The following is a 14,976-nucleotide window of genomic DNA, read 5'->3' as shown; positions in this document are numbered from 1 at the left end:
TGTAGCAAGATGCTGCTTGAGCCGGGAGCGTGCGCTGCATGTGTTCCCAGCCAGGACCGAGCACCAGCGGTGGGGTAAGTGACCTTTACTTCAATTCTCACCTGAATGTTGAGCAGACTTTTTCACTTTGTGGTGGTGGATGGGTTTCTAGAGCTCCAGCAATGGTTCTGCCGAGGATGGAGATGGCCTCCCGTTATTCTTAGTATGGGCTTGCTGAGGGCCGTAAGCTCCTGTGCATGGAGAAGAGTAGACTCGTCCTCTGCTGACGCTCCACGCAGTGGTACAGGCAGCACAGTGGGCTGAAGCGTTCCTGGGAGGAGGCTTGTGGTTCCAGGCTCTGGTTTCTGGTGTTGGGAGGGTGCAGGATGGAGCAGGGAGAGGCAGGGAGGATCTGGGTGGTGCTCGGGGAGGATCTGGGTGGTGCTCAGGGCTGAGCAGGGGCTCCACCAGCCCCTCACTGGCGCTCGGAGCTGAAGAACTGTGCAGCCGGTTGAAATGCAGGTTATTCACAACAGCCCAGCCTGTACCCGGCGGGCCGGGGAAATGTCTGCCCTGCCCCAGCAGCCAGCAGAAGCAGCAATTAAACCTTTATTAATCACTAGAGATGGAAGGGGTAACGTCCACTTAATTGAACGTAAGAAGGCTGCGGGTCCCTGGGGAGGCTCTGGGGCGATCGATCGCAGCAGGGAGCTGGAAGATGCACGTTGCTGCATCCTGGGGGTGGGACTGTGGCTGCGCCGGGTCCGTGGGGCTCCTGGCTGAGCTGCAGGCAGGCACCAGCCTCTGGCTGTGACACTGTGTCGGCAGGATGCGTCCCCTGGAGAAACTGAGGCACAGGGAAATAGTCTCACAACCCTCATGATGCGCTCGGAGGTCTGTGGGCGACGGTGTGGGGGGCTTCCCTGGGTTTAGTGCTCCAGGCTGGACCTGGACCGCTGGAAGCGGGGCAGGGAAGGGCAGAGGCAGCTCCTCTGTCCCCCCAGAAACCAGGGACCGTCCCAGGCAGGGAGCACAGCGGTGGGAGGCTGCGCTGAGGGCTCGGGCGGCAGCCGGACACCGGCTGGAATTGCCGCTGAGCCCTGGCTCCCACCGAGATCAGAGGCGCGAGGCCTCGCTGGTGGCCGAGTGCTTCCTGCCTCGGAAAATGAAAGGGCTGCACTTCACCTGATGATGGGCTGGCAGGCAGCCTGCGCCTCTGACAGCACGGCGTGACATGCCAGTGACAGCAGCGGAGGCGAGGAGCTCCCATCCCGCCTGCCCCCCTCAGCTGCTGCCTGGCCCGCCGGGGCTGTGACCGGCACGGGTTGTGCCAGGCTGGCTCTCGGCCGGACCGGGGCTGGGGGCTGGGGGCTGGGGGCTGCGCTTTGCTCACCTGGAGCCTCCCGGCAGAGATGGGGCTTCGCTGGTGGGTTTGTGCACGAGCAAGGACACGGATGAGCGTAGGAGCGGAGACACGGAGTAAAAGGTCCCGTTCTGCGGCGCTGGGGAAGCAGCAAAGGGAAACTGGAGCCCGAGCGGAGCGGTGTGTCCTCCCGTCCCATGGCTGCGCGCTCCGCATCCCGCTTCCCTTCTCCGGTCAGGGAGGGGGCAGTGACCCCAGCGGGGGGGCTCTAACCTTCCCCCGGCATCGCCGGGACAGGGGAAATCCTTGCGGTGCTTTTTGCAAGCCAGCATTCGATTCTAAAACAGCCCCCGAAGGAATATCTGAAATAAATACCCCGGAGCCCAGGAAGAGCGAGGGAAGCACCTCAGCGTGTGTATTTTAATGCTTCGCGTTCCCCTTGGCTGAGCTGTTGCCATGCGTGGAGCTGGCCTGGGCTCAGCTCCGGCAGCAGGAGCAGACGAGCCCTGCCAGTCGCGTAAGGAGAGGTTTCATCCCCAGGAAAAGGACGTTCAGCCTGTGGGGACCTCGGTGGCCGACCCCCGGGAGGGGAGCAGGGCCAGCACGCTTTCTGCTGGCTCGTCTGCTTGCGTCTTGCCGAGGGAGGTGGCCAGGGCTGGTGGACAGGAGGCTTTGGTGGCCCCAGAGAAGCACGTGGCCCAGGTGCCCGGCTTCAGCAGCAGTGCCCTAGGGCAGGGGGTGTTAAAGCCTTCGAGAGCGGCGTCCGTAAGCGAGGTGCGCAGCGGTTTGGTAGGGTGCTGAGCCACGGGGCAGGCACCCACGATGCTGCTTTTAAGTGCAGCAATTCAGCACCAGCCCGGTCACTTGTTCCGTCCCGTTCCCAGGAGCGGTTTTCCATCCCTGGCTGGTTCATCCCAGCCACGCGTGGTGTTTTCTGCACGGCCTGTGTTCCTGCCCGGCCCCAGGCGGGGGCTCTCGGCAGCAGCGCGTCCCCCTCCCCGCAGCCCCAGCAAAGTCAGGGCCTGCCCTTGAGCGCAGCTGGATGCGAATCCCGCTCGGCCGAGCCCTGCCCGGGGAACGGGGCTGCAGAGCAGCGGCTGGAGCCAGCACCAGCCTGGCAGCTGCCCACCAGCTCCCGGCCAGAGCTGCCCACCGGCACCGAAGCGGGCGGCGAGGTGGGGATGGCTGTGGCACGAGCTGTGCCCCGCGGTGGCTCTGCCGCAGGCCCGAGGTGCCCCAGTGCTGATCCATCCCGGCAGAGGGATGAAGGGCTGGGTCTCCTCGCTCCCGCCTGGGCCCGGTCCCGCAGGGAGGGGGATGGGGCAGGAGCCGGCCTGCAGAGCCTGATATAAATACACAGCGATTGAATAAACTTTGGCTCCGTCACCAGTGCCACGGCCGAAACCTGCGGGGAAGGTGGGGCGAGTGTCATGGCAGCGGCGCTGGCTGGAGCTGCGCGAGGGAGGGGAGGGTGCGAGCTGTGCCGACGCCGTTTGCTCACCCCACAGGGAAGCAGGACGCTCAGCACCAGCTCCAGGAGCAGGATCGGGCTGTGCCAAGGCAGCTCTGAGCGGCAGCCACATGCTGCGCCCAGCCAGCCCCCGGCCTTTGAACTGCAGCAGCTTTGGTGGCTTTGGCCCAGGGACCCGTGACTTGTTCCACACAGCTGCAGATTTAACCAGAAACACACTTTTCCTCGGCTTTTTTTTTTTTTTTTTTTTTTTTTGGTAAGATGCTGTTGTGAAGTAAGGAAAAAAGCAGCCGAGCCAGAGCTGCCTGTTTCCCACAACTGAGGAGCCTTTTCATTTTCCTCCCCTCCAGGGCCGGTACCTGCGAGCTGGGATGACGGCGACTCCGTCCCCAGACCACTGCTGGAGGCAAACCAGAGCTGCTCCAAGCTCACCGCTGCAGCACAGAGCCAGGAGCTACTGTGGGCGAGAAGGACCCACAAGAGGAGGCCGTTTCATTTCCCCGCCCTGCTTCATCTTTTAAAAATTAAAATAATAATAAAAAAAAAAAAAATCCATGGAACAAACGCTCGTACAGTGAATAAGCCGTTTTATTTTTGTCCTGTGCTCACACAATCTCTCTTCTTTCCCTGACAGGTCACAGATCATTAAAATAAAGTTTCTAAGAGGAAAATAATTTAAAACATACACGCAGGGCTCCCTTCCAACCTCCCCACACCCACATCTCCACCACTTGTGCTTCGTCTCATGCGTAAGTAAAGCCGTTGAATCTCAGGAGTCCGGGATGGGCGAGCCTGCCAGGGTCTCGGTGAGTCCATCTCACACCGTCTGGGGCCACAGCGAACGCACCGAACACCCCGCCACGTGCTCCAAGATCCAACCACTTTCCCCATCACCTGGAAAACGCGCCCGCAGCCAAACACCTTCCCTCCGGGCAGCGCCGCTCCAGGCCTCCCTCTTGCATCACCAGGTTTCCTTCCCTCGAGTTACCACCCCGAGTCTTCCCTCCCGCCGCACCACCCTCACCCCGTATCACATGCACAGGACTGGCTAGGAAAAGCCATTTTTAAGCTTTTTCAGTTGCTGGTAAAGTCAGTACACTCCCAGCTGTGCTATATTGTAAATACAGCTTCTAGGATCGTCTCCGTGGCGGAGACCGACAGTGATCAAGGCACTACCCCCACCCCCCTCCTGAAAACAAAGGAAGTCAGACCAACACCTAGGGACAGAAGAGAATCCTATAATGTGATCACACGGTTACACTGAATCTTTATGGCAAAGAGAACATTTAGCAGCTTTGAACATTTGGGCTTCTCCCTTTTACTCAACACAAGCACTCTAGACCCTATAGGGAAAAACAGGGCTGAAGCCCTAAAAATCAAAGCGCGGTTAAGAAACAGGAATCCTAACAGCTGTCTAATTTCTATAAGTGACAAGCCCATGGCCTGGGGTGGGAACCCTCTGCTCCCCTTGTGCTGTGCGCTGACTGGGGGGGGGCCCAGCGACCCTCCCCGCCTTCCTCCCCCAAGCAGTTCCCCAGCCAGTCAGTGGGAGAAGACAGCGTTTGCATGCAGGCTGCTGCGTGTGCCGGCTCAGCGGCCCAGCACGGCGCTGGCTCGGCGGCAGTGACATGCTCTTGAGTGTGGCGGGGGCCGCGTATCGCACTGGTTCTGTTAACCCTCTCCAGTTCCACCCACCCACCCCCTCCCCAAAATCCTAAAGCTCCACGTGCCCCTCCACCGAGGCGTCACAGCTCCACACGGACAGTAACGGTTCTCCCGTGAGCCCCTTCTGAGCTTCCTCAGACTGGAAAGGGTTAATGGAAGTCACACCACTTGTGTTTCCATGTGTGCACTGGTCTGATCTAGGAAGGGATGTTGGTTAATCTGGAATTAAGTCAGATTGAATCACACACACCGATGTGGGGGGAAAAAAAAAACAAAAAAGAAAAAAAAAAAAGAAAAAAAGAAAAAAAAACCAACTACCTGAAATCACAGAACTTTGGAAGTTCAGAAAAATGTCTCTCCTATAACTTGTTTTAAGTTCGTTTGCTTAAATCTCTTTTCTTATTTAAAGCCAGTTCCTAACAGTAGTTTTTCCACCTCTGCCAATCTCACCACCAGTGATGCCAGCTCGTTTCCTGCGCTCAAAGGATTCCAGGTTGTGGAAGGCGCCGGGCTCGCCAGTGCCGGGTCCGTCCCTCCCCGCAGGGAGCCCTCAACACAGCCTGCAGGTCCTGCAGTCTCTCCCGCACACTGACCGGCAGCAGTCACGTTTTTTTGAGAAGATATATCGGATAAGAAGGCATGAAAGTTCCTCTAAGTACTTCCAGGCTCAGCCCTTCTCCAGTTCTCACTTGAGCGAGTGTCCCACTCCTCCCGCGTCGCCGTCCCGTCACTTCCTCCGGTCCTTCTGTTTGCGCTCCTGCCGCCGGGCCTGCTGGTCAGCCACGGCGCGAGGTATCAAAATGACGCTGCCGTCGCTGGCGTACTGCAGGGCGTACTGGCTGGGGGAGTAGGGCTGCCCGTTCTCGTCCCGCAGGCGGCCGAACACTTCCTGGTAGAGGTTCTGCACCTTTTGCTTCATCTGGCGGATGGATTTGAGGAATTCCACCTTCTCCCTGAGCAGTTTGGACTTGTCCCGTTGCAAGTCCTCGACGTCCCGTTCCAAGTTGAGGATGGTGTCCAGCTTCCTCTTGCGGCAGTTCTGGGCAGCCATCTTGTTCTTGCCTCGCCTCCTGATGTCGCGGATCAGGCTCAGCTGCGCCTCGCTGAGCTGGTACTTGGACAGGAGCTCGTTGAACTCCTCCACAGGCAGGTTGATGATCTTGTCGTTGGTGAAGGGGATCTTCATGGCTCTGGCTCGATGCTCGTCCCTGCTCATCTGCTTATCCAGGAACTCGGAGGGCTTCTCCTTGCTGCTCTTCTTCCCCGCGCTGGGCAGTTTGGGCTCCTCGGGATCCAGGGCCCCCGGTGCCATGTTGTAGGTGTGGTTGTGGCCAACGTGCTCCAGGTAAGGCAAGTAATGGAGCTGCGACGGGTCCTGGTAGCTCATGCGGCAGAACTTGCTGTACTCTGGCTGGTATCCAACCGCCCCTTCCGCTTCTTCAAAGTCCACGTTTTCGGAGTCGGAGCTGTAGCCGACAGCTCCTTCCTCAGAAAACGAGGAGGAGGAGGACGACGAGGAGGAAGAAGAGGAGGAGGAGGAGGACGAGGCTTCTGAGCTGCTCAGAGAAGCCGGACTGTGGCCAGAATCCAGAGAAAGACCCGAGTCTGAATCAAACTCCTCTTCCAGCTGCGAGGCCTGCACTGGGTTGAAACCTTCTTCAATCGCCAAGTCCATCAGGCTGATCTCATCGAGCATGGCTTCGTCCAGCAGACCTCCCAGCGGGTCCGGCAGCTCGGGGCCAGCCGTCTCGTTGACGGTGCTGTTCAGCTGCGGAGGGAAGAAGATGCCGCTCAGGTTGGTGGAGCCGAAGGTGGTGTTGAGGCCGGTGGAGTTGTCCGGCGCCAGCTGGAGCAGGGCTGAGCTGCCGGCCATGGAGGGGCTTTCAATTTCGGAGCTGAAGAGGGAGAAGTCCTGTGAGCAGCTACCCAGAGAGGCCTGATGCAGGCTGACATTCTGATTGATGGGAGTGTTCGGAGCGAGGCTGTAGTTAGAAGTCAGCAGGTCTCCGCTTGTGCCGTTATAGAGGGTTTCAGCGGTTGTGTTGTTCACTTCCATAGCCTGGAAGAGACGCGAAACAGCCCGGTAAACGAGCCGCGCTCGAGCCCTTGCCTTCACTCCTGGTGTGTGCCAAAAGGAGACGGAGCAATGCTTCCAGATCCCACGGCAGAAGCTCTCTCTGGCAGCCCGGCATCACCCGCCGGCTGCGGGAGGGTTAAGACAGCAGCAGCGACTGCCACAGAGGCGGCACGGTGCCACCGCGCAGGCTGGGACAAAACCAAAGCAGCTGCCACCAACCCCAACCCACGGTCGCCCAGGAACTGGGTGCCTGGGACAGTCATGGAACCTCAATTCAACAGAGTGGCACCGCGCGCCTGGAGGGGCCAACGCCTTGCCGCAACCCCCCCTCGAGCTGACCTGCATTTCCATGATAGACATGAGGTCCTGCCACTGCTGCTCCAGATCGAAGGGCGACTCGGTCTCGGTGAGGAGAGGAGACAGCAGGCTGGTCTGGATGCCCGCAGACCTGCTCTCACCGGGCACGGCTTCGCTCAGGGTGGAGACATCCGCAGCTGGAAACTAACCACGTGAGGCAGAGTCAGTCCCCGGCTGATCAGCCGCGGCCAGGGAGGCAGCAATCCCGAATGCCCTTCCACCTCCGCCTGGGCAATCGCTTCTCCTTTGTTCAAAGCGAACTGGTTGCAGTTATTCCTCCACAGTTCACTATGAACTAATCAGAAGCAAAGCCAGAAGTCTTTAATTAATTGTGACCACCCCACCCCCCTCCTAGTTTCACAGGCACGATGCCTGGAGCCTCCTTAAGCAGGCTAACCCAATTTACTGCTGGTTCTGCAGTCTGGGTTAGGGGTACAAGAGGGACCGAAACCCCAGCGAGCGAGCTAAGGAGAGCCGCCGCCTCTGGATCCGCCCAGAGGCAGAAACCTTCGCCCTCTCTGCTCACCTCCGAATTCTCCCCGAAAGGGAAGGTGGCCTCCAGCAGCCTAAGGCACTCCTCCAGGGACAGGGCTGTCTGATCCTCCGCACCAGGCACCTGATGTAAAACACAAGCAATCGTAGCCCCAGGATTAGGGAGGTGGTGATGAGAAACAAGCTCCTTACAGCAGGGCTTCATTACAGCGCATCCAAAAAGAGCCAGAGGCCCCACCCAGTGCTTCGCAGACTCCATCCTCCTGCTCCGGAGAGCATCAGAGCAGCCCCCAAGCGCAGTGAGGAAAGAAAACGTGCTGCCTCTGCTCCTGGCGAGCCTCACCTACTGCCAGCGCAAGGACTCGGCTACAGGCTGGAGGGGACTCTGCGCCTACCCGCGCCACCATCTCTGCCAGACAACCTAAAGGCACAGCAAGAACCAGCCACCCTCGTCCTAGCGCCCTGCCGACGGTGACACGGCCATCACCCTGCCCGCCTCGCTGCGGCTCCCCGGCCCGGCAGGCAGCCTGCGCTTTTCCCAGCCTCAAATCCTCTCGTCCACCTGGGCAAAGCCTTATCCTGCGGCTCAGCCGATGCCCGCTGAAAGTCACACGTGATGCCGCTCGCCCCACCGGGCCAGCCCAAGGGCCCCTCGCCTCCCCTCCGCCTGGGCAGGAGCGCAGACCCCCTGGCACGCTGCATCACTGCAGGCACAGACCCCAGCCCGGTTGGCCCAGGGGTGTTACCTGCGCAGGGAAACTCTCCCCGGTCTCTCCATCAACTAGTAGGTTTCTATCCAAGACCTCATTCCCTCCGCTCCTCCAGCTGTCCCCGCGCTCCCTCCCATCGCTCAGCTCTTTGTCCACTTCGCTCTCTTTCTGACGGTGGCTGTAGTCAAAAATCTCTCGCCCAGCGCCGAGATCAATATCCTGTCTCCACAGGATGTCAATCAAATCGATGTCCTGAAAGACAGACCAGATTTCCTTCAGCCCCGGGCTGGGTCCCCACCCACCGGCCCCTCCCAAGGCCCCCGCAGCCCACCCGCTGGGCACCCCTCTGCGCGGTCCGCTCCCCCGGGGGCCATCCTGCCCCCCGGGGCCCCCGGCGGCGGTCCTGCGGGCTCTGCATGGCGGGCGAGGCCGGTCCTGCGCCCCCCGCCGCCCATGGCCGCCCGGCCGCCGCCGGGAGAGGCGGCTGGGGCCGCCCGGGCCCCCGTCGCGGCGGTGGCTGCGCCGCGGCCGCCTTGCATCAGCCCGTGGTGCCATCCCGGCCATTTGCATAAGGGGTGGGGTGCGCCGGCAGGAAAATCCCCGCATTTCCACCCACCTGATGCAACTTGAGCCGCCGGCCCCGCCGTTACCGGGCTCCCGCAGCCCTCCCCCGCCCCCGGTACCCCCTCAGCCCGCAGCGTTCCCGCCACCGGAGCGGCCCCGGTACCTTTCTCATGTCCCCAGCTGCCTCCCGGGCCGCGGCGCACGCCGATCATGGTCCCCGGGGCAGCTGGGGGGGGAGGCGGCGGCGGCAGCAGCAGGAGCGGCGGTGGCGGCGGGGGGGGGGGGCTGGCCGGGGCGCGGCGCCGCGCACGCATCGCCGGCCGGGGCGGCTGGGGGAGCCGCGCTCCGCTCCGCCCCACCGGCCACAGGTGCCCGCGGCCCCGCTGCGGCGGCCAGGAGCCGCCCCCGCCCCCCCGTGCGGCGGCTGCGGTTCCCCCCCCCCCGGGCGGCTGGGCCGGGCTCGCCTGGGCTCGGCTCCCGCCGCCCTGCCCGGGCCGGGCTGCGGCGCGCCCCGCCCGCCCCTCCCCCGCCGTTACCGTGGCTGCGGCGGCCGCCAAGCCCCGCCCCTCCCGGCTGCGGCGCCGCCAGGCCACGCCCGCCTCCGCCCGCCGCCAATCGGCTGCTTCGCTCCCGCCCCCGCGCGGCGGACGACACCAATCCACACCACTGGGGGGCCGCCGCCCTGACCAATCGCTGCTACCGGGGGCCGCGGGTTGAACCAATGAGCGGCCACGGGGCTCCCCCGCCCTGGCGCAGGGGAGCCACCTCCCCACCCACCCCACCCCACCCCCCACCACGGGCCCGGCCTCGCCCTGCACCGCGCGGGGTCCGCACCGGGGCGGGGGGGGGGGCGGCCGCCTGCGCCGCGAGGGGGAGGCGGGGGGGCTGACCGGGCGGCGGCACCCCGGTCACCTTGGCTCCCTGCCGCGGGAGACCCCAGCCCGCAGCTGCGACACCACCACCCCCCCCCCCCGGCTCAACCCGGGGAGGCAAAGACCCCCTCCCCAGCTCCTCACCCCCGCACAACGGGGCCCGGCCCCCCCGGGGCCCAGCGGTAACGGCGGCCGCTGGAGAGGCGAGGCCAAGTGCAAGGAGATCCCCGCCCGGCTGCGGGGGGGGCTGGGGCGGGGGGGGCTTGGCCAGGCGGGGCCGGCGCTGAGCACCAGCAGCTCATCACATGTCCCACGGCCGCGTATTTTTATCCCCCTGTTGTGGAAACGGCCCAGGGCAGCGGTGCCTCCCGCCCTCCCCACCCCCAATGCTGCAGAGGGACGTTAAACCCGCTTTGGCTCCAGGCTAACCAGGAGTTGGCACCCCCACCATACAAAAAAAAAAAACCAAATATTTTAAAAAATATTTTAGAAAAGATAATGACAATTAAAAAAAAAATAAAATTTAATTTCCCCTTTTGGCTGATCCCCAAGCCTCCCCCCGGCACTGCAAAGCCCGAGAGCCCCGCGCCGCACCCAAGCTCCAGCTCCTACAATTATTATGAACAGCCCAAACAAGGTCTCCTGCAGGGAGTCGCAATATTTTAAGTGCCAAGGGAAAAAAAAAAAAAAATCATGGAAAAATTTTAAACGCCAGCCCAAAAGCCATCTGCATATCATCATCGTCCACCTAACGAAGGGGAAGGGGGGTGGGGGGGTGGGGATGGAGCCCTGCAGGTGCCTTCCAGAGGTAGCAGCTGCCGGGAGCTGCAGAGCTCACCCCATATTCCAGTTGGGAAGGCTGGGCGGCTGCTCAGCACTTACCAGGGAGCCAAGGTTCCAGACAAAGACACCAACACCCGCGTGTCCCCCCCCAAAAAAAAAACACAAAAAAAATCAAAAACCACCCCACTGGGGTAATGCTTTGAAACAGAACTCGGTGCTTTGAAGCGTCAGGCCAGCAGCAAGCGCAGTCCTGCTGGCCCCGGGGGAAGAGGTGATGTGACGATGTGATGTGATGTGACGTGACGTGGGTGTGCGAGGCAGCGAGGCAGACGGGATTTCCTGGCGTTGGGTGCCCGGGTGCCATGCCCCCGGCAGCGCGGTGCACCTTGCAGGTGCACCGGCACCCTCCCCTCCCTTCCAAAAAAATAAAAAAATAAAGATGGAAAATGGAGACCTGAGGAAGAGCATGGATGCCTCAACGCCCGGGATGAGGGAAGGTGCAGACCCAGATCTCCCCACCCTTCCCTGAAGGAGCGACCGGAGTGAAGCCGCAGCGTGGAGCGGCATGCTTCCCAGCCGGCATCGCCCAGGCTGGCCGGGAGATCCATCCCGGCCGGACGCGTTTGCAGCTGCACAGGGGCAGCTCACAGCAGTGGCATCTAACGCAGGACTGTATTTTAAAGACAGAAATAAAACAGGCCCCCGGGTAACAGCAGTGTTACCGGCCTCTTGCCACCCGAACCCGCAGCGCTCCTCCCTAAAATGGGATCCCACTTTCTCCACACTGCACTCCAAAGGCTCCCCAGACTCAACACCCTCAGCCAAGGGCATCAGGCTTGGGGAAGGACAGCAAAGTCTTCCCTGGGCTGCGCGTGACCTTGTACGAGGCATTTCATCAAATTCTTCCCCGTTCCCAAGACGGGGAATTACCTCTCTCAGTTATCAGGGAGGAAACTACATGTGTGAACATTCCACCTTGTGTTCTGCTCGTTGACACCTCCAAGGTCGCCGGCTCCAAACTCAAAACAAGGTTTTCACCCTCAGTCCCGCAGCCCCAATGCCTCTGGAGCCAGGAGATCCCCACGGACAGGGAAAAGCTGCCCGCAGGCACAGCCACAGCACCATCCACGCTTCCTACGGCAGCATCCTGCTGCTCATCCATCAGTACTAGACCCAAAACAATCGTCACCTTTGTCTCTCCAGCGTGCACGCATTCACACCGCCTTTCCTCAACCGCCTTTCCTCACTCGATTCCCTGCCTGCTGCTGCGCCGAAGCCACATGACAAAAGCCCCAGGCATCCGCGACAGCTGCCTGCAAAGCTGCCCACCCCTCGCCACAGGGGACAGGGGTGTCAGAAGCTGAACCCAGCTCTCCTCGTGCCCAGACGCCCCAGCAGCTCGCCCGAGACACAATTTACGAGACACAAGAACAAGGCTGGAAGGACCCGACGCCACAAATCAGCACCAACAACCCCCAGCACCTCGGCCAGGGAGATGCTGAACGTGCCGTGACAAAGACAGCGGTGCCAAAAAGGAAAAAGAGCAGCAGCTCCTGGGGACTGGCATTGCATCACAGCCTCCGAAAGGTTGTGCTCAAACAGAAAAAAAATAAACCACTTTCCAGTTCACCTCTCCCCACCCGCCTGTGATGAAAACCCAGCAATAAACATTGCCACTGGATGGACTCCAGGGCCAAGTAACCCAACCACCCGCTCGACACCTGGGATGAGGCTGTTACCCAATGCCCCTGTTTATTTCCCAGCCTCGTTTTATCGGTTTCACAACACAAAGCTGTAAGCACGAGTTGAAATGCTGCCCCTCAACCCTTTCCCCCTCCTTTCGCTATTACTTTCAGACCAAGAATAAAACAAACAAAAAAGGGAAAAAAAAAACCGCACATAAACCCAGAGCCCTCTAACTGAACCATAACTCAATGTTACACCATTCCCAAGTAGGGATCCACTTTTCCCAAGTGCTAAACACACACACCACACAGTGTACCGCTCACTCGGATGGGTACCAGAGGGCGGGAGGCCTCCCCAAGGGCTCCCTTTCCCCCCCACCACAGGCAAAAGAAAAATCCTGCCTACCTCTTTGGTCAGGTCTCCATTCACCGGGGCAGCCACCGCTCCCAAATCTTCCAGTTCTTCCCCAAAACCCTGCTCAGCTCCGCTCTCTCTCACCCCATTGTCAGGACTGCTGCCATCCTGCAGACCGCTGCCGTTCTCTAGGGCGATGCCGGTGCTGGGCTGGCTACTGGACACGGAGCCTTCAGGGTCTCTGTGCACCAACCAGGCATTGACTTCGGTGGTGGGCACCTGAAACCTGTCCAGGGCCCTCACCTGGTTGAGCAGCCTACGAGCAGTGAAGTAATAGTCCAGGTCTACACTTTTTGGGTGGATGCCATATCCATCCAAGGTGTTACGCAGGTTATGAAACTGGGTCTGTGTGTAAGCGGAGCTCTGGCCAAGAATGATCTCCCGGAGAGGGGGGAGCTGCGAGTTCAGGTAGGTGTCCACGTCCACACGAACGCCGATCAAGCTGAGCAGAATGGTGAACTGGATGAGGCCTTCGGTGAAGTATTTCTTCAGAGAAAGCATTTCTGGCAGAGGAGAAAAGAAAACAGGTGGAGGGTTTGGGAATTTAAAAAAAAAAAAAAAAACCAACAAAAACACACAACCACAAACCACCACACACCAGCGTCAGGTGAATTCTCCACACAACAGGTTGGTTGGGTTTGTCTTTCCTCTGCCCCACTTTCAAACAAACAAAATAAAGCAACAACTTCGACGTTCAGGTTATCACCAAACAGCAGGATGAAAGTTTAAAGAACCTGCAAGAGTCAGGCCTCAGGATTACTTTGTTCTCCTTTTAAAATTCTGGAGCTCGGTGGTCGACCAGCAGAGTGTAACTAAAGATTTACATCTTGAGAAGCAACAAACTCTCTCCCCAGAAGACAGCCTCCACCCTCTCCTGCCCTTTCCTTTTCTTCAGAACAGTTTTATAACACAGACCATGCAGCTACATAAAAATCCATGGGACTTACTGTCCACAAACTCCACATACAGCAGCTTCCTCTCGCAGCCCCCCCCCCCCCCCCCCCCAATTCCCCACGCTCTGGGACGGGGTCTGCTCCCTCCGACAGCCGGCTGCTCCTTCTTCCCCTCTCCTGGTCTGTGAAGCTTCTTGAAGGCGGCTTTTACGAGTCAAAGGTCCCAATCATGGGAAGGTCCAAAGACTCCTCCGCTTCTGGCTCTAATTTCATCAGCAGCTGAAATATAAGCAAGAGAGCAAACGCGATAACACTCCGCCGAGACACCACCCTAAGGATTGCACATGGCCCTGTACCCCGGGACCTGCTACCCCGGGACACGGCGGTTTGCCCGGGCGCGGGGAGCCGAGCGGGTGTCGCTCCAAAGTTCCTGACACATGGGGGGCACAGCACCCCCCCGGTGGGGGTTACCTTTGGGGACAATATTGTCCGTACTTCCCCTCCCTGAGCTATTCTTAGGCTGGTGCGTCAACTTCCCCTCTCTCTGAAGGAATCCAGCTCCGACTCCCTCTCCTCCTCAGCCCGGCTCCAGCGGCTCTACAAAATCCCGCAGGGGCTTCCCCACCGGCAGCAGAACAGCCCCCAGTCGGGCGCTCCCCAGATCACCCCCGCCCCGGCCTTCCCGGGGCACCGGCCCCAGCCCCAGCCCAACGGGGCGGCTCCCGGGAGGAGCCTCCAGGCCCCGGCGCTGCCCGCGCCCCCCTCCGTGGGGGTCCCCTCGCAGTCATGTGCTCCCCTCCCGCCCCCACCCCGGGCGCTTTAAGACCCCCCCGCGCCTCGTGACCCGCCCCCCCCGCGCGGCCTCGCCGGCCCCTCAGCGCCGGCCCCTCAGCGCCGCCCGCCCCGCGGCCCTCGGCCCGGCCCACCCCGCCCCGCGGCCTGGCCCCTGCCCACCCCCCAGACCCCCGGTCGCGGTTGCGGTCCCGGTCCCGGCCCCCCCGCCCGCCGCTACCCGCTCGGCCGCCGCCGCTCGCTGCCGGCCCCGCCGCCGCCGCCGGCCCCGCTCCCGCTCCCCGCCCTGGCCAACCACCTCCCCCTCCCGCCTCGCGCGGCGTCGCCGCCAATCAGCGCCGAGAAAGGGGAGGCGGGATAAAGCTACGGCCCAATGGAAGGCGGCGGCAAGGCGTTACTCCCGCCTATGTTGCCGTCTGGATAGGCAGGCCGAGCGGCCAATCGGCGCGAAGACAGCGCGGCTGGCCCCCGTGCTTGGCCCAGCGGCCGCGCGCTAGGCCAATGGGAGAGGAGAAGCCGGGGAACGCGACCCGCCCCTCTCAGCGACTGAGTGACAAGGCGCCCACCCAATGGAACGCCGAGGCTCTTTCGAGCGACAGCGGCAGCTGCCAATGAGACAACGCGCAGAGACCAGCCGCCCATCCGGGGCGCTTAACTGGCAGCGGCGCGCACCAATCCCCGCCAAGCAGAAGTACTGCCCCTTCGCCCCGCAGCTGTTGCCATGGCAGCGGGCGCCCCGGGCCCCCAGCGCAGGGCGAGGCCTGGGCCGCCATGGCAGAGCCTCCATTGCCCCACAGGCCCCGCCACTGCCCCGCGTGTCCCCAGAGTGTCACCACCCAGGGGCAGCGAGGGCCTCGG

General features: G+C 61.5%; 1 protein-coding gene across 7 annotated transcripts; it reads right to left on the bottom strand.

The window, feature by feature from the left end:
• Positions 1 to 4,035: 4,035 nt before the first annotated feature.
• On the bottom strand, positions 4,036 to 14,389 carry NFE2L1 (nuclear factor, erythroid 2 like 1). 7 transcript variants are annotated; one of them, XM_040617237.1, is made up of 7 exons: positions 14,339 to 14,389; positions 13,381 to 13,605; positions 12,425 to 12,936; positions 8,151 to 8,366; positions 7,439 to 7,528; positions 6,895 to 7,056; positions 4,036 to 6,537 (listed from the first exon to the last, which is right to left on the bottom strand). In XM_040617237.1, the coding sequence occupies exons 3-7, from the start codon at positions 12,932 to 12,934 to the stop codon at positions 5,206 to 5,208; spliced, it is 2,310 nt and encodes a 769-aa protein (XP_040473171.1). In that variant the 5' UTR covers positions 12,935 to 12,936; positions 13,381 to 13,605; positions 14,339 to 14,389; the 3' UTR covers positions 4,036 to 5,205. The 7 variants fall into 7 exon arrangements, with proteins under 7 accessions (XP_040473171.1, XP_040473170.1, XP_040473172.1 ...); XM_040617236.1 differs by lacking the exon at positions 14,339 to 14,389 and adding an exon at positions 13,032 to 13,167 and having other exon boundaries at positions 13,381 to 14,103; XM_040617238.1 differs by lacking the exon at positions 14,339 to 14,389 and adding an exon at positions 13,798 to 14,103.
• Between the last annotated feature and the right edge of the window lie 587 nt (positions 14,390 to 14,976).

This window comes from Falco naumanni, chromosome 18 (assembly GCF_017639655.2).
Source record: "Falco naumanni isolate bFalNau1 chromosome 18, bFalNau1.pat, whole genome shotgun sequence".
In the NCBI taxonomy this organism is placed as follows: domain Eukaryota; kingdom Metazoa; phylum Chordata; class Aves; order Falconiformes; family Falconidae; genus Falco; species Falco naumanni.
The sequence above is the reverse complement of the archived record's forward strand: the minus strand, read 5'-3'. Positions and strand labels throughout refer to the sequence as shown.